The sequence below is a fragment of the Lissotriton helveticus genome, chromosome 3_1 (genome assembly GCF_964261635.1).
Source record: "Lissotriton helveticus chromosome 3_1, aLisHel1.1, whole genome shotgun sequence".
NCBI classification, from domain to species: Eukaryota; Metazoa; Chordata; class Amphibia; order Caudata; family Salamandridae; genus Lissotriton; species Lissotriton helveticus.
In genome coordinates, this window is record NC_136061.1 from 304196310 (window position 1) to 304215909 (window position 19600).

Here is a 19600-nt window from a genome sequence, read left to right on the forward strand (position 1 = left end):
CACATATATCACATGCATGCAATCGGCATGATCATACGTTGTAGGTTGACCCGCCAGTTTTATCTCTGGTTCCTTGTGTGCCCCATAAAAATCACATCTAGAGACACCACTGCTCTGGAGTTTCTCAGTTACTGCCAGCCACAGAGAAGAGGTGTTCACTCATAACTAGGTAAACCTGACCACACACTGGTGATCCATACATAGGCTATGAGAAAAAAACAATTGATCCCTCCATATAGCCTTAAAAACAATGGAACTTCAGGAGAGCCAGATCTCTCCTCCACAATGCAAGCCTTTGCCAGTATGGATCTGTAACTCCGGTCAAAGGCCCAATGAATCAGACTTACCGTAACCTCGTATGGCACTGTGGCCTCCTTCTGACAGGGAGATTTGTATAAAGTTGCCAACCTGTACAGAAAAAAAACAGAAGTCATCATGCGCAGCAATCTCAAACACTCTGGAAAAAACATTCATTCAACCAATGAGTATTTAACTTAGAAAAACCCAACATGCTATGTAGATGAGATTTTGCTTACTAGAAGAATACAATTATCTTTAAGACAACCTATTCCTCTAAGTTTCTGTCCAATTCTCGACGATTCGGTTCCCAGTCACGTACTAATGAAACCTTATACTGAATCCAAAGATGTTAAATCAGAGGCTTGTAGTGCACTTCCATTCATGCTGCCGGGTATCAGATGATACGAGCGTTTCTCTTCACATAATTGTGCTCTTGCTGAAAGGGCAGGCAAACTAAGATATGGAGTTAACATGAAAGCAACTTTATCCTACTCATACATCTAGACAACTTCCCATTATCAATCCTTGGGTATATTCCAGAGCAAGTGAGGAAAGAGAAGAGGACATTGGGCAGCTTGGGCAAACAATTTACACAGAACTTCCAGGACAAATTTAGAACTGCTCTGGGAGAAAGTCTTAAGACTGTACATTTGGGAGATTGCCAGTGGGCAGGCCTCACGTACCTGCACCAGCATTCATCTCAGAGAGGTACATTCCAACTTAGATATTGTGCAGTGTGCATAAACACCAGACGAAGGTTCAGCCACATGTAGAGTGTAACAATCAGTAATACGGTTGTGCACCAATGGAGTGAGCATCATCGCCCCCAAAAACTAGAAAGAGTTGGGTAGTAGAATGAAGGTCACTGTTACCACTGTGGTAGATCCAAAAAGGCATGCTTGCTGTTCAAACTGTGTGGGTATCTTCTACCCTAAAGGAGGATGTGCGCATGAATGGAATGACAATCATTAGGCCAATAACTGGGAAAGTCTTGGGGCAACAAGAAAGTAGTCTATCATTTAAAGAGTTTCAGGCTGCATGAGGTTAAAGGTCATAAAGGTTTGTGGATCAGTTTGTCTCAAATCAGAATGAGGTGCTGAGAGACCATTAGGTTCCCGATAAGAGAATTTTCTGGCAGTGGCCAGAACACCCAGGTTTTCTGTGGAGAGGCAAAGGTAGACAAAAGCTAACTTCTCAAGAAGCAGAACCCGAGGGTCATCACTAGAATGGGAGGATGAAACATGTACTTTCCATGGCATCATGGACAGAATGCCTCCCCTTCAGGGAGGACACATATAGTTCTTCAGCACAAGTTCCAGGATCAAACTCAGCAACACTAAGGTGACACCGCAGGATTGTATGAACAACTCTGATCTTCGCTGACAATCAATAAAAGGGGAGAGAATGGACCACTACGGTCTCAAGGCCAGAGTTTCAAGGATAGTTTCCTTAGAGACCCTCAACCACATGATCATAGTCTGAGGTGTATTTAATCACCGCTTAGTGTGGTTTGGTGGATAGCGTCATCATTGGGTCTGTCACTTTAGTGTCCTATTCTCCAAGTGACTGCGTAACCTCCACCAGGAGGAAGACAGTCTGGATATTGACAGTGATAAGTGTGTTAAAATGATCTCCTATCTTGCAGGTAAATCTTTATTTGGGGGAAAAGGAAAGATAGGGATAAGTCTAAAATCAAGGGTGGTGTTGCGAGGACAAGTCATTGATCTGCAACACCTGGTGATCGGGTCAATATGTTTCAGCCTAGAACAGCCCTAAGAGGTCTATGGCCTTCGTCTGGACCCACAATATTGGGGCCCTGGTTTCTTAGGGCTTCCCTGAAGGAAAAAAGGGGGGTGGTTCATTCACTTGTCTTTGTCTAAGAGCACCCTTTGATCAAGGCGGGAAGTGGTAATAGGCTCTGCCTTTGAGCCTAAATCTCAAGCAGGCATTCCTAATGCTTCATGGCTGTGGAGGGATATTTAAAGACAATGGGTAAAGTTTTGCTTGAAACTGTCCACAGCAGCCTTCCTGCGTGCCTCTCCCCAACCAAATGTTCATCTGGAGCTGGAACTGTTGGAGGAAAGACAGAGGAATGCTCCCATCAAATGCAAGATATGGCCATTCCTTAGTGATTTAGACATCCCTGCCCATTCAGAAGGCGTATTGATCAAACTGCTCAAATGGGTGGCTGTATTGTACAGGAGGTCGATCCCAGTACAGTGTGCCCATTACTTCAAAATAGTCCAACACTGAACTCACCAGTTAGCGTCTCATAGATAGACACAGTTCTTGAGTAATATGCAATTTTGCAACTTTGGCAAAATAAGGTTTAACAAACTTTTATTATCAAAAACATTTTATGATAAAATAATGCACACTTAGTAAAACACTGCACGAGGAATGCATGTGAGAGAATCTAGATAAAGGAACAAAATAAACAATCTAACACTGCCCTTACATCCACTCTGATGTTGCATGAGATCCAAGTCCAACAGTATCCTCGAACTGCATCCAGGAAGAGTAGCCCAACTTGTATAAAAGTCATTTGGTCTGTCGCCTGTACTAAATCTCTTCATAAATGTAAATGGTGCAGTATTAAATATGATGACATTTATCTCTTCAAGAACTACCTAGACCCTGGCTGCTCAGTCATCACATGACCGTACAGGTGTTTTCACCCACTGCATAAGCACTCCTTTTCTCTTCTTGTCAAGGACCGCCCTTCTAGCAAATAGGCACGCGCTTCCAATCTATACTCGTGAATTCTGCACATAACATATTACAATGCTGTTAACTCTTTGTGGCCTTCACACTTCATAGCATCAAGCTAATTCTGGGAAACCAACAAATAGTTCTAAGAGCTTTCCAAGTGCTTCCAAACACTACTCCTACACAGTGCTGAAGACATCTATGGCCGGGTGCCCCATGTCCTCAGTGATGGAATGTAGGGCTTCACAATAAATGTTCTGCTTGTATTGAGAGTAGAGACAATATCTCCAATTGCCTGTCTGACACTAGTTCTGATTGCTCTGTGTAATGCACCAAGCTTTGTGGGAACCAGAGACACTTTCTCACACAGAAACATTCTGGGCGTTGTCCATGTGTACAATCACTACTATGTATCTCCTCTCTCTGGTAGGAAGGCTTTCAGTGTTAGAAAGACAGCCTTCAGTTCAAACATGTTTATGTGGAGCGAGAAATCTACTCTGTCCCACAAGGTACTGCAGTGGCTCCCTATAGCCCCAATTCTCCAAAGAGTTGGGTGTGACTCCAAGATGTGGATTAGCCAGGTGGAATGAGAATGTCATCAAAAGGTTAGCTTATAGGGAATCAAATGTTATAAAGGTCCTGCAATTCAAGGAGAGATGGGACTCTACTTCATTCTGTGACATTGTTATGATAAGAATGTCGTCCATGGAGGAATAGCTGTGGATCTGCAGAGGCAGCTTTCGGGATCTTGGTAAACAGAGGATGGAGGAGGGGAGCTAGCTTTTCTAATCGAAAAGGCAGCCTCCTGTACTACTAGTTTCCCACCATGAATTAAAGTACTTCCTTTATCCTTTCAGAATGTATAAATTGAAATATGTGTCATCAGAACACAGCCAGTTAAAGTTTGCCTTTACACCTCTGTAATAGAACAAAGAAAATTGTATTCTGCATGTAACTCGAGTTTTGTAGTTTTGACATCTTTGATCGTCGCACATGTTGGATTTTTTTCCTTGTGTCAGGCTGGAAATCTTCGGTTAAAAAAAAACAAGGATTGGCAATGCCAATAGGGCTTGTACGTTTGACTTTTGAGAGTTAGAGCTATTGGTGTTGTAAACGACAATGTCTTTTACTGATGTGTTTTAGCTTGGAGTGGATGTATGTATAGCACCAACAAAACATGTGAAAGAGGTCTGAATGATTTACATTAACGCTCACACTGAATTGGCTGCTAGTAAACACTTTGTATACACTCCTCGCCCGCACTGCTGAGAATCAACGTGTACATGCATGCCCGGCCGACACTGTATGCACCGTTGTTAAACATGTGTACACTCCTGGCATGTAATAATGGTAAAAATATTACACTCTTTGCCAGCACTGTATCCCACTGGTAAACACTGCTGAGAATACTCCCAGGCAGCAAAGTGCACCTCTGGGCCTTGTACACTCCTGGCACTGGGACAAACGCTGTATACACGTCTTGTTCCCTTCTAATTACCGCCTGAGATAAAGTATGGCCAGAAAGGACCCCAAGAGTAAACACAATCTCAAAAGAAGGTGACGCAAAACATCAGGGAAGGGAAACAGAGAAGGGCGGGGGAGGCTGACTTTGGTCAATATGAAAGCCAGCTAGGCAGGGAGGGGGCAAATAAATATTCTCTGAAGGGTATTAATATTTGAACACACTGGGCTCAGAGAAGCCACGTGATTGCCCCGGGTGCCCAAAGAAACGTAATTAGTTTCTAAGCACACCTTTATGGAAATCTCTCTGGCACGGTCCAGTACGGCCCCAAAGGGAACTGGTCTCCCTCATTTTAAAATCAAGATGGGTATCACATAGGGCTGCATATTAGCACTGCTTCCTTTTTCACTCTTTATCAATGGGGTAGAGGATTTGCTCCAGATAGTTCAGGCAGGTGCTCCTGTTGTTGGAAAATGCCCTGTACCAAATCTTATTGTACGCTAACAACGCTGCCCTATTATCCAGGACACCCATCGGCTTACAAAAATTGATGAACACCTTTGGGGACTTTATGGTTTCTAGGAAAATGAAAATCGACGAGGCAAAGACTTTTTCAACGGTATGTGGGAAAGTGCAGAAACATATGATCTTTTATATTGAGGGAGTCCCAATTGTTAATGTTTACTCCTCTTATCTAGGGGTCTTATTCATGAACAGTGGATCCTGGGCCCAGCATATTTCAAGTACACACATGGAATTGAGCAGAGTTTGAGAGGGAGTGTTCAGGTTTTCCCATAAGACTGACAGTCGCCCAATTAAGGCTATGATTGAAATGTATACGGGCATTACTACCGCTACTCATGGGGGAGGCCTATGGGGCTATGCTCCCAGTTAACTATTACAGGTGGAAGCGTCCCGGTTTCTCAAAGGACTGTTGTGCACACCCAGATCCGTGTCATCTTTTATTTACATAAAGAGCCTGGGTTACATTTCTTAGAGGCCACACCAGCTTTAAAACCCCTTTTACTTTGGCACTCTATATGGTCAGGGCCGGACTGGGCACCGGGCGTTTCCCCGGTGGGCAGCTAGTGTGGGGGCCAGTTTTGGGCCCCTGGGGGGACGTTTTTGTTACCAGGGTCGGCAATATCGCCCCCCCCCCCCCCCGTAACAAAATCAGCCGAAACGGACTCTCGCAAACTGCTTGGCTGCACCCTCCTCACCCCAGGGGAGGGGAGCCGGCCGAGCAGTTTGCCAGGGCTGGTGTTGGTTTCCAGTCTGGCCCTGTATATTGTCGAAAACAGAAACAAACTTTACGAAGTCAATCAATCCGACCGTTTAGCTCTTGACCACATGTTGAAAATACCCTGGCTTTCCTATATAAATGGGCTCTATAAATGGGTTTGATTTACCCATTATGCTCAACCCTGCTAGTGGTGTAGATCACTTGATGAATACAAGAAACATACTGTCGTTTTATATGTATCAAATCAGTTATTGGAGGGACGTCAGCAATATCTGATTGGGGTGACTAACACCCATCATCCTTTTGTGTTAACCAGATTACGAGTGAGTATTGTTCACCATTTGGTCACCTTTTCTGAAGTTAAAAAGTATCCATCAACTACTACACATTGTCCTTGCAATGATGTTTCAGCTCAAAGCACACAGCACTTTATGCTATTTTGTGGATTTTACGACGGTTTAAGAAAATATTATCTAAAACCACTTCTCCTTGAAAGTAATATCACGGATTACAGAGTGGCTTTAAAATTCTTATTTGCACTAACAAACCCTTTGGTCTGTATTAGAATTGCACTTTATAGTTGGGCTGCCATACATCTCAGGAGGATGTATGACGTTACAACGCAGGCTATTACAACGCCTGCCTTTACAACGCGGTTTTTACATCGCAATCCATTACAACGCATAGTGCTTTTGGGTGTTGGATAGTGAATAGTTTAATTTACTATTCCAACTCCAGTCCCCGTGGACACTAGGGAAGGTTATTGGATAGTAAATTAACCTATTCCCTATCCTAGAGCGCCCCCCAGAGCAATGCGTTGTAATAGCGTGCGTTGTAATGACCGTGTTGTAATGGTAGTGCGTTGTAAAAGTTTCGTTGTAAAGGTTGTTTACCATCTCAAGAAAAGTATGGTATTGTAATGTATTATAAGTGGGAGTTTCAAGCTGGTTTTAATCTTCATTTTAATATATTGTTGTGTATTTATGTATTTTATGATTATGCTTTCTTTATGTACTTGTATGGCCTTTTATTTCTCAGCTGAATCAAGTTTTAAATCAAATCGACCTCAAGAGTAAATACACTCCTAAAAGAAAGTGATACATAACATCAGGAAAGGGAAACAAAGACGGGGTAGAAAGGCTGACTTGGGTCAATATGGAAGCCAGCTAGGCAGGGAGGGGGCAGAGAAATATTTCCTGGAGGGTATTCATATTTGAATACCCTGGGCTGAGAGAAGCCATGTGAAATGAAAATTCTCGAGGTGAGCGATGACATGACAGATTAATGCCAGAAGATGCTGAGGTTTTAGGGGCATATTATCAAGAAGGGTGTTAAAATTATCGTCGCTTTAGCGGCAGGAAACTGCCGCTAAAGCGGCGATAATGGGCTTGATAATATGCCATTGAGAATTCCAATAGAAGCCCATGTTCACACCAGAACATGGGCTTCTATGGGAATTCACAAGGGCATATTATCAAGCCCATTATCGCCGCTTTAGCTGCAGTTTCCTGCCGCTAAAGCGGCGATCATTGTAACGCTGTTTGTTGATAATATGCCCCTTAGTTCTTTAAACTATGATAAACCAAGGAATGGCAGTAAACTAACAAATACCAAATAGCCACAAAAAATGCACATTTCAGCAACAAAATATATTTTCTTGTCTCACAAAATACTCAATTCAATTTATTTCATGTTTATTCGGACCATTGGTCCACAAACAATACATATCATTAATTAAAAATTCGTCTTAAAAGAACATTTCATTAGCACACATAAGTACATCCTAAAACAGATTGAATCTAAAATCCCCACTATTACCCAAATTGCTTGAGGATTGGCTAAAATTCAATAAAAAGGTATAAAATAGCCTTCACTTTTTGCATAAATTTCCCCATAGCCACGGCAATATCTAAATAGGCCATTTCGGTCAACAGTCTCGCAGCCTGGGTCCTAGTTTTAATCTTATATTTCATAAATATTGGTTTTAAAAACATAATACGCAAGTCCAGGAACTTCAGGCAATCAAGTAAAATATGTGGCAGATCACATTGAGTACCCACAGAACAAGTACAGCCTCCCAACTTATTTATCATAGCACACTTTACCAGATTGTTCATATAACAAGGGTTTACCCCAATTCTTACCCTCAGCACTTCATTTCGTAATTGACAGTCCGGTATCTTATCAATATAAGGGAAACATTGATTATTTTTCCATGTAGCAGCCATGAAACGTGTCGAGATTTTATTTACAAGGTAATTTTGATCCTGTGTATTGGATATTTCCATCCCCATCAAGCGGAGTGTCTTCTTGTCGATATTAGTCATCTGGACAGTGGGGCATATATTAACTCCCATCTTATTACACAGCTTTGTTATTATCCCCCTGGTCTCCCTTGCCCATTTTAGTTCGCTGTTCTGTATTTCATTTTTACACAGTTGAGATATTTTAGTGTTTACGCCTATATCTAAGCGTTGCCAGAAGCGTAATAGGGCCATACCTGCTTGAACACCCCCATGAAGTCAAGCCGAGTTCCAGCCTTATGGCCTGAATCATTGCTGACATGGGGAGACTAAATAACTTTTTTAGGTTTTTACCTTCCTCGACATCCCAGTTTTCCTTGCCACTTAAAAATAACAGTTCAGCACCATACAAAAATTGCGGGGGTACAATAGCCGAATATGCTTTTAGCACTGGTCTGTCGGTCATTGCACCATAGACTTTGTTAAACAATTTCAGGCCGCTAATCGATGCAGAGGTTCTTACTTTTGACGCCTCTAGGTGGGTATTCCATTTCAAACTTTTATCGAACCATAGCCCTAAGTATCTATACTCAGTAACTGATTCCACTTTCTCAGCCCCTATCCTCCAAGAGAACCCAGTTTTCTTACGGCCGAAGCTTAGGGTTTTGGTCTTATCCATATTGATCACAAGTTTTTTCCTGGAACAATAGACATTAAATAAATTCAATTTCCTTTGCAGGCCCACCTCAGTCTGATCCATGATCACCAGATCATCCGCATAAAGTAAGCATGCGATCTGCTTGCCATTTAATTTCGGGCTTGCCCCAATGGCATTACCCAAGATTAATGGCAGGTCTGCTAAAAACAAGGAAAACAACAGGGGGGCCAATACACATCCCTGCCGTAGCCCATTTCCAATTTCTATTTTCCCCGATAGACTGCCATCTGTATCTAAGATTATCTGGGCCCAGTTTTTAGTGTGGAGCAGTTGTATTAGCCACAGTAGGTCATTTGGAATTCCATAGCTAATTAAGGCCTCCCACAACAGCTCTCTATCCACCAGGTCGAAGGCTGCACGGAAGTCTACAAAACAGCAGAATAGTCTTCCCTGTGTTTCCATCGACTTCCGTGCTATAGCCCAAAGAGCAAAGCAATGATCAATTGTGGAATGGCCAGCTTTAAACCCTCCCTGTTCCGAGGGTATAATCTGATTTTCTTCTGCCCAGTCTTTTAAGGCATTCAATATACTTTTTGCGAAGACTTTTTCCCCTATATCTAAAAGGTTTATCAACCTATAATTTTTGGGGATTTTGTGATCACCTTTTTTATATATTGGCCTTACAATTGCACCCTTCCAGCTTTCAGGTACAATTCCTGTTTCCAAAATAACTAGGAACATTTTAGCAAATAACTCCGCCCACCATTCCGGTCTTGTTTTAATTATCGCTGCCGGGAGGTTATCTGGACCTGCAGCACGGGTAAGCTTCATACTAGCTATAATTTCAGTTATGTATCTTAGGGTAAAATATTCCTTAATTTCATCCCTTACCTGTAACCAGTCTTGGGTTATTGGCTGTACTTGTACCTGCCATTTTCCATAAATTTCTCCCAAGTAGCCTACCCAGTCATCTTCATGAACCATACAGACCAAGGGTCCTGTATTCCTACCCATACTTTCTTGTACTAATTTCCAAAACCCTCTCATATCTTTGGATTCAATTATTACCAGCATATTTGCCCAACACTCATCTTTATACATCCTTTTTTTGTTTCGAGTTAATGTTTTATATTTTAACTTTAGATGCTGAAGTGCCTGATATAGATCCACCTTAAACATGACCCTAAATCTTCTCTCCTTCTGTCGTATCTGTGCCTTGGCTACCCTGCACTCTTCGTCAAACCAGGGCTTCCTATTTTTATTAACAGTGTGGCTACCTAATCCTATCTTTTTTGTCTTGAATGCCTTTTTTAGGGAGTCCGCCAGCTTACCTATGGTTGATTCGAACCAAGGGATTCCTACCTTAGGTTGAATTTCTTCAGTTGGGATTGACTGCTGGATTAACTTTAACTTTTCAATATGCTCAGCCGATATACAAATTGTTTGCCGTTTTGGACAGTACACGTGGGTCTGTAGAGCCCTCTCTCTACTTCCACATTCCAGTATGTGTAGTTCTACCCTCAGAGGGAGGTGGTCACTGCCTGTCGTTTGCATCACCTCAAAATTTTTTATTAAATCAAAACACCAAGCCTGGCAAAACACATAATCTATTGGACAAAGTTGCTGGCCTCTTACAAAGGTCCGTCCCGCTGGTTGGTCAGGGGTGTGGAAATTTTCAAATAATCTACTTGTCCATGGGACAAAATGCTAAATAAATCTACATGTCCTGTAAGACAGTCCACTTGTCCCACCTATTCACAAATCAATATTGTGGGATGACAAAGCCATTGATGACATTTTGTTTTAATAAAACTGAACAGTGAAAACTTGACTTTATTGCTGAGAAAAGTGAAATTCTCCTTAAGTACTGAAACACAACAATAAGTTATCTTCAATAAATCAATCAAATGACACTTATTAAAACGCCCAGCTGCTTCGAAGGTAGTGTCCCATCACTCTAGAAGACAGTAAAGGCAGGCCAAAGTAACAAGAAACTAAACTGAGTCAAATAGCCAAGTTTTAAGTTGTCTTATGAAGGCTGACAGTGTGAATTAACCGTAACAGAAAAGGAAGACTGTCCATAATTTTGCAGAGTGCACAGTAAAGGGGTTGCCGCCACGACGAGACTTCAGAAATTTTGGAATCCGTAAAAGATGATTATTGTTGGATCTAAGTGCCCTCTTTGGATTATACCGAGACAGTCTATTCAGCAGATAATATGGGGCCTCACCATGGTAAGCTCTGAAAGACCACATTAGAGCTTTGAAGTTGATATGCTATTCTATAGGAAGCAAGTGCCGATGTCTCAAATGTGAAGAGATATGATGGCGCCTCGGAACGTTCCTGATTAGTTGTGCCACTGCATTTTGAATTAGCTAAAGTCTGTATCAAATATGCAGGAAGACCAAGGTAGAGACTGTTAAAGTAGTCCAGATGGGACATAATTAAAGAATGAGCTGTTTTCCTAGTTTCTTCAGGAACCAGATCAAGAAATTTCGTTATCATTTTCATCTTCAAAAGACAGACAGACGAAATCTGTTTAATTTACGATGTAAAAGAGAGGGTAGAGTAAAAGATAATGCACACATTTCTAGCATCCCTGGTAAGATTAGGATAGGCTCGGCATGCCACCATATAGAAGGTGGTGGGGGCCATTTTGGTAAAAAACAAAATTCTATTTTGTCAGAATTTAGTTCTAATCAATTTTTACCCATCCAAGTTGGGACTGCTCTAAAACATTCTTTAAAATTGTGAAAAGCTGCACGGACTTAAGGTTTGGCAGTTCGGATATACTGGTCCAAAACGCAAGCTGAACCATATTTGCACATCCATCCATGTTGGTTGTATGTGGAAATATCTACTGCAGAAACATCATGCTGCCAAAATATTGAGGACCAAAATATAGTGTCTGGAGTTAAGAATAGTAAATCTTTACTTACCAATTATCTTCTCAAAATTTTGACCCTCAATATTTGGTATATAATAATCTGGTAGCACGATATTCTGAAGTCAACATTAAGGTGGAATACCTCAGTGTTGCAGTAAAAAAGAAATTGATGAGAAATTCTGTGCAGTTGGGGAGGTGTTGTTGTCTGTCACGAGACGTCTGGCCTGTTGCCAGTCTAATTGGTTCGTCCTCTTTCATCTTGCCTCACTGATATTCTCACTGCACATACACACAACCCAACTGCTGGGACACACACTTCTGGACAGACAAACACACCCACTGCACAGAAACATAGCTACACTACAGATGCATGGGCTCATACGTCACTTAAAGTATAGACTTAAAATCCCATGCAGGACCACACCCCGAAGACCTACCCCTGCGAAGACAAAGACACCCACTATAGAAAGACCCAATCACTTCCTATTGACAAGCAGTTCCCAACATGAAAGGTTTGCATAACATGTGTCTAACTTGATCCTGACTGTAGCAGAGATACTGCCTGCAAAGATATCCACAGATTTCCAAAAAGGTTGGAAGAAGCCACTCCTTTTCAATTCTAAGGAAGGACATTCTACAAATGTAAATGAAATACAAATGTATGTTGCAGAAGGAGAAGGATTCTAAGGAAGTTTTGGATTAGGGGGCAATGATGTCCAGCCATAGGTCAGTGAGGGGAGGCCAGAATCCATGGCCAGACTTTCAACATTTCCACTGACTATTCAAATTAGTTCCCAGGAAATTAAATTAATATTTGTTTATTTTATGATAATTCTATAAATCTAGCATGGGTTTAGTCCTCCTTGGTACACGGTGGACACCCCTAGTCTCTGGCTGTTTAGGATCTCTAGTTTGCCAATGCTTATTTCAATGTCGGTTCACAAATAGCACAGATTTTCAGTTTGTTAGGCTCAAAGTGTAGATGTGCACTTGTAAAAAGATTCACTTACACCTACCTTTTCTTGTGAATGAATATTTTCTGAGAAGTGGGTGTTTCAGGGTCGGGATGCCCTAGGACGTTTGTGGACACCCACAAAATAATGCATTTAAGAGTACTCACAAATTTTTCCACAGCCCATTCTCATCATGGACATAGCCAAATATTTGCTCATATCAAAGATCAGACAAAAACTGTGTCCAGGGTGAAAGTGGGAAGAAAACACCACCTAATTTTAGGTGGGATTGTAGGAAAAGGTCTCACTGCTTCCTTTGTAGCTCATTTACCAGAGAGCATGGAGAAAAATGGAGACCGTATTACTGTTGGGCAAACTACATGTGTTGATTCGGAAGTATGTTAATTTTACTCTAATGCGTAATGTATCATTAAATGATACAGTCTGGAGCAATGATTCTCCTGTAGAAAGCAGCTATGTGTTTTGTCAGTGCTTAGAAATGGTAAAAGTGCGAGATGAAGCACTATATGAAACATTGTTGCTTCTTTTTATGGGAAAAAAGTATTCTTCCACACCTTTGAAGAATTATACTAATCCGATCTAAAAAGAATATCCTGCCCTGACCCTTATCATGGCAAAGTATTTTTGAGAATTTAATTGAATATATTCATACATTGATTATGGTAGATTATATACAATTCTAATATTCTGCATTGGTTTCTCAGTCAGACAGCCTCACTTTCTTTACTTGTTTTCTTTTCAACACATGCCCAGTAGGCTAGACTGTCAACTTCAGTGTTTTGAAGCAGTAAATTGCTCCAAAGGGGTAATTTCGGATATGCATTTCGTTACTTGGTCTTCGTTATTCGCTTTACTCACAATAAAATGTCACTCGAGGTGTCCAACATTTATCAGTAGACTGTCATTCAAGTACACTGAAATCACAGAAATGTCACACAAACAATGAAAAATCGGCAGCTATGAGCACCACATCACGCAAAGGGCCTTCAAAATGCTGGGCTAAGTGTGTCGCTTAAAGAGCCAAAAGAATAACTCTTAAATTTGACAAACAAACGAAGACAATGTCAAATATAAATACCCTGAAATATGAAACTGTAATACCTAAGCACACTGAAAACGTGGCAGCGCCTCTCACAAACTCAAGCTCACCTTTCAGCACCTGAATTAGGTCAGCAAATCTGGGTCTCTTGGAACATGGAGCCACTTTCTAACTCCACTGCCCCCTTAAGCACAGCCACAGGCGTCTGCTTCAACCCTGGCATGGCCCCCATGGCCGGAAAAGGAGAGAATCTGAGACAAATGGGACCCCGCACGCCAGATGTGACCGCCCTCTCCAGTGCCACCGGCGCAGGACTGCTTCCAGGCACAATAGTAGATAAGGCTTGTAAATACATAGGGGCAGATTTATGTTAACTGGCGCATCCCCAGGGATGCGCCAGTTAATGTGCGCCACAGTGCGCCACAGCTCCGCCACCCATGGTGCGCCGTATTTATAATGCGGCGCACCATGGGGCAAAAACGGCCCAGATGCGTGACGCATCTGTGCCGTAAAGGTGTCGCATTGCTGGAGTTGCGTCGCAGCTCCAGCAAGGCTCAGGTGTGCCCCATCTTAACAATGCTGCGTCAAGACCTACGCCTGCTTCAAGCAGGCGCAGGCTTTTGACGCAGCATTGGCCTGAAAGTGACTGAGTGAAATCTTATAGATTTCACTCAGCCACTTTTGCGAGGCGCACCTGCCCCGGAACGCCCACCCTGCGCCGGAACGCCCACAAGCGGCGCAGGGCTTTACAACGTGACGCATCTGCCTAGATGCGTCACGTTGTAAATCGTTCGTAGGGATGCGCCACGTTTACGCCGCCTTGCGTGACGCAACAGCGGCGTAAACATGGCGCAAGTGCCTCATAAATCTGCCCCATACTTACTATCCTGCATGAGCAATCTTCACCAAACTTTCGATTTCTTTAGACAGCAGCACCACAGGAGAAAGAGAAAATGGACAACAAAATGGAAAGAGGAAATGAGTTACCGTGCCTCAGCCCATTTTATATTGCCTCTTGTAAAATTGTGGCGATTAGTACAGAGGCACAACTAGAGCTATATTTCTGGGGTGAGGTGGTGGGCGGGGGATCATTCTTCCAGCAATAGGCAGGTGCACATGAAGGGGTGAAAAAACAACAAAGCCTCGTTAACGCGTAAATGGTCTTTTTAAAGACCTGTGAAGTACTCGGGTGCAGCTGAGATTAACTCAAAGACTGTGTGCCCGGGAAGCTGTCTCAGCCCGGGCTGACACACACGACGGGGTGGGGTAGGGGAGGGGCCATTTGGGGGCGATTCGTGCCTGAATTAGTTAAAAAGAAATACATACATACTGGCAGATAGTAGATCCCGCTCCTTGCTCATTCCGGTTTCGTTCTCTTTCTACCAAGCCTCATTCCTCTACTTCATAAACTTGCAGAGCAAAAGGGCACTAGCTACACCGACATTAGCTGCTAGGAGAACACAAAAGCGTGTTTTTAAAATACTTGCCTAGAAGGAAAATAAATTGGGCATTTTGTATTCGGCATCCCATTCTATCACGCATACTAACTATGGCATTAGTAAATCAAGTGAGAGACTTGTGAGCAGTCATAGGCAAACCATTGCTCTTGTGTGCACTCGTAATATGCAAAAGCTATGCCTGCGTGCAGAAGCTAAAAAAAACAATTAGAGAGAGGTTGCATCTGATGGAACACTACCGGCCACACACCAAGCAGATAGCTGAGGGGCGGGACCGAGTATGGGGCCATCCCGGTTTACTTTGATTTAATGTCTAGTTGTCCGTGGGACAAAATAGACATTAAATCTTCTTGCCCCTGACAGAAATCAACAAGTCTCGGGCGTCGGGCGATATGAATTCCCCACCCCTGTTGGTCTAGCTGGAATCTCCCATTTGCACATACCATGCCCAGAGACCCCATTAGCTGAGTGAACGTCTCGTCCTGCTGTGACATCTCCCCCTTTGGGAAGATTGCTACTTCAATATGGTGGGATTCTAAGAATTCTTTGTACCAACTGTCCACTCTTCGGGGGTTTAGTCTATGGTTAAAATCACCTAACACCAGAATAATGTCCTTTTCTTGTTTAGCACTAATGGACTCAATATCTTCTTTTAATTTTCCCAAATTTCCCTTATATTCGTGGTCCTTTCCCTTCTGTATATACACATTTACGATGCATATACCCTCATAGCGGGGGTCTACCTTCTGCAGTAGGATTCTACAGCCCAACGCCCACTCACAAGGTAGATTTAACCTTTCAATTTTTCTAACTATCTGTGAGGCAACCAGCGTAAGTTGTCCCCCTGATGGCCTCCCCAGATTATTTTTCTTTGCTGCTTTGGAGTGTTGGGCAAATCCTTCTGTAACTAAGGATTCTAGGGTATCGTCACACAGCCAAGTCTCCTGTAGGCACAAGATATCATTACTCTTTATAATTTTATCGAACTCGATCTGTGCCGATAGTTTGCGTTGTAATGACCGCGTTGTAATGGTAATGCGTTGTAAAAGTTTCGTTGTAAAGGTTGTTTACCATCTCAGGAAAAGTATGGTATTGTAATGTATTATAAGTGGGAGTTTCAAGCTGGTTTTAATCTTCATTTTAATATATTGTTGTGTATTTATGTATTTTATGATTATGCTTTCTTTATGTACTTGTATGGCCTTTTATTTCTCAGCTGAATCAAGTTTTAAATCAAATCGACCTCAAGAGTAAATACACTCCTAAAAGAAAGTGATACATAACATCAGGAAAGGGAAACAAAGACGGGGTAGAAAGGCTGACTTGGGTCAATATGGAAGCCAGCTAGGCAGGGAGGGGGCAGAGAAATATTTCCTGGAGGGTATTCATATTTGAATACCCTGGGCTGAGAGAAGCCATGTGAAATGAAAATTCTCGAGGTGAGCGATGACATGACAGATTAATGCCAGAAGATGCTGAGGTTTTAGGGGCATATTATCAAGAAGGGTGTTAAAATTATCGTCGCTTTAGCGGCAGGAAACTGCCGCTAAAGCGGCGATAATGGGCTTGATAATATGCCATTGAGAATTCCAATAGAAGCCCATGTTCACACCAGAACATGGGCTTCTATGGGAATTCACAAGGGCATATTATCAAGCCCATTATCGCCACTTTAGCTGCAGTTTCCTGCCGCTAAAGCGGTGATCATTGTAACGCTGTTTGTTGATAATATGCCCCTTGGTTCTTTAAACTATGATAAACCAAGGAATGGCAGTAAACTAACAAATACCAAATAGCCACAAAAAATGCACATTTCAGCAACAACATTTATTTTCTTGTCTCACAAAATACTCAACTTGGTGCCTCATTATTCTAGGGGTCTGTCTCTAGCACATATCTGGGTCCTGAAATCATTAAAATGCAAGAAAAGTATTTATACTCCTCTTCAATGGACATACGTAAGTGCTTGCGCTCATGGCAGTAGTTTCCTTGAGCATAAAAATTATTACTGTTCTCAGGAAATCCCAAATCCACGTATTTCGTGCAAGTAGGTTATGACGAGATGGATCGAACATAACGATTGGTCAGCTGCAATGATTTAGCAGCACATCTGTGAAACCTGATGTTTCTTGTTTCAACCACAGCACGATCATCTTATCTTGTCATCCTCCTTTGAAGTGGATGAAATGAAATCCAATTGTAATACGATACAGGGAGATTGAGCAAAATTAGGTATCATTTGCATCAAGCTGCAAAAAGAACGTTTGATATGTGAAATTAGCGTCATGACCATGGTAAATGGAATCTAAATAACAGCAACAGAATTGCTTTGTAAAACTGCTTCGTATTCATTTATTGGTTTCGATCCATAGGCTCTTCGCCAGAATTGTTGTGAAATCTTATCTAACATAAAGTGCAAATAGTACATGTTGCAAATTGCACAATGAAGTTTCAACCACATTTTGCTGCGCATCTCTCGTTGCATTGTCTGCACTGCATGTTCGCCATTGAAGCAAAAGTGACTTGATGTGTCACGTAAAATGAGATAACATTGTTCCATTACTTTGAAAGTATAACAAAATTAAGTGTGGAATCCTAAAAAAGAATGGGTGACTTCCCTCAGTTTGTGACAGCAGGTCACAGGAAACATGCCCACATACCTATGCGAATGATACCAACTTACCCCCTACGTGTCTACCTTTAATCTCAAAATGCGGATAAAGTCAGGCATTTACGATAGTGACCCCACCAAGGTCAATGAAGAATGCTCATGGTCTTGGACTGCCGGCCACCTCCCCCCTTGAACACTGACTGAATTACCCAACTCAACCAGTCAACACATGGGGGTCTTTGGAAGTCAAGGGGGGGTACGGGGCCCCCCCCCTGGCCGTATTTATTAAAATATAAAAACAAATCAAAAATTTTAATCAAATAAACATTTCTGATAATTATTAAAATGCGCACCTTTCAGAATATTAGATTGACATCCGTTTCGACATGGTATGATGGGCTAACCTTAACAAATAGCTAATACAGCGTGTCTCCTAACGTAATCTAATCATCCTGAAAATTAAACTGCATTCTAATATTTCCAATACTTAATAACTTTTTTTAACTTTAATAAAGGCCTAGGGCAAGGTCGCCAACCGGTGTCAGATCCTTTTACAGCTGCGCTCTCGCGTTGAAGATGCGCATGCGCAACCCAGGGCACGTTACACCCACGTGCGCTCCCCGAACTCCATTTAACCATAACAGGAGGGCCCAGACACTCGCGCACCTTAATGACGTCATAGTGTTGTGAGGGGTGGCTACCAGCCTGAGGAAAGCGTAAACTCCCTCCCCCGCACCCTTTAAATTAATGGAGACCATCTCCTGCCCCTGAAGTTCTGAGAGAGACCAAATGGCCCCTCCCGCGGGCGGCCCCTTTCGTGAATGGGTCCGCCCCCCCCGTAAGGACCTTAAAATGCTGCTCACCGATTAATGACCTTACCGCCAGACACACATAATAAATACGACAATGCTATTCTAAAAGGAAAAGAGGCCTAAGGATAAAATTGTTAACACACAGCAAAGCATAACATCACATATATAATTACTCCTGTAAGCGGGAAAAAAGGGGCCTAAGGAAAGAATTGGTTAAAATCACGGCACTGCACCAACGTTTAAATTCTGTACTTCCTTCCAGTACTCAGGAAATTCCAGGCCTACTGGATCAAGTCCCCCTTACATCTGTTCCGGCACATTGACAAAACCTGATACTCACCATTTTGCCAAGCCCCAAGGTCTGCTAAATAAGGGATGGAGGGTGGGGAAAATTAAACGGCCCCACGGTGGGGCGAGGAGCGAGCCCGGGGAGCGCGGGCACAAAGAGGCCGCTTCCCGCGCTCCCCAGGCTCTTAACCCCTTCGCCGCCGCGACCCCGCCCCCTCGCCCCGGAAGCACACCAGTACTTCCGGGGCGAGGGGGCGAGGAACGCGGCCCCGAAGGGGACGGGATGTGGGAGGGGCCGGGCCCCGCCATGCTTGCGTGGGGGCCTATTGGCCCCCCCTTGTATCATGGTCTTGGACTGCCGGCCACCTCCCCCCTTGAACACTGACTGAATTACCCAACTCAACCAGTCAACACATGGGGGTCTTTGGAAGTCAAGGGGGGGTACGGGGCCCCCCCCCTGGCCGTATTTATTAAAATATAAAAACAAATCAAAAATTTTAATCAAATAAACATTTCTGATAATTATTAAAATGCGCACCTTTCAGAATATTAGATTGACATCCGTTTCGACATGGTATGATGGGCTAACCTTAACAAATAGCTAATACAGCGTGTCTCCTAACGTAATCTAATCATCCTGAAAATTAAACTGCATTCTAATATTTCCAATACTTAATAACTTTTTTTAACTTTAATAAAGGCCTAGGGCAAGGTCGCCAACCGGTGTCAGATCCTTTTACAGCTGCGCTCTCGCGTTGAAGATGCGCATGCGCAACCCAGGGCACGTTACACCCACGGGCGCTCCCCGAACTCCATTTAACCATAACAGGAGGGCCCAGACACTCGCGCACCTTAATGACGTCATAGTGTTGTGAGGGGTGGCTACCAGCCTGAGGAAAGCGTAAACTCCCTCCCCC

At 42.8% G+C, this 19600-nt stretch overlaps 1 protein-coding gene across 2 annotated transcripts in view; it reads right to left on the reverse strand.

Annotated features, from left to right (window-relative positions):
* The window catches only part of RAD51C (RAD51 paralog C), a 581015-nt gene that overhangs the window by 221431 nt on the left and 339984 nt on the right, over nt 1–19600 (reverse strand). For both annotated transcript variants that reach the window (XM_078679855.1, XM_078679854.1), the window contains exon 8: nt 348–408. In XM_078679855.1, coding sequence (XP_078535981.1) covers nt 348–408 — 61 coding nt within the window. The remainder of the gene's footprint in view (nt 1–347; nt 409–19600) is intronic.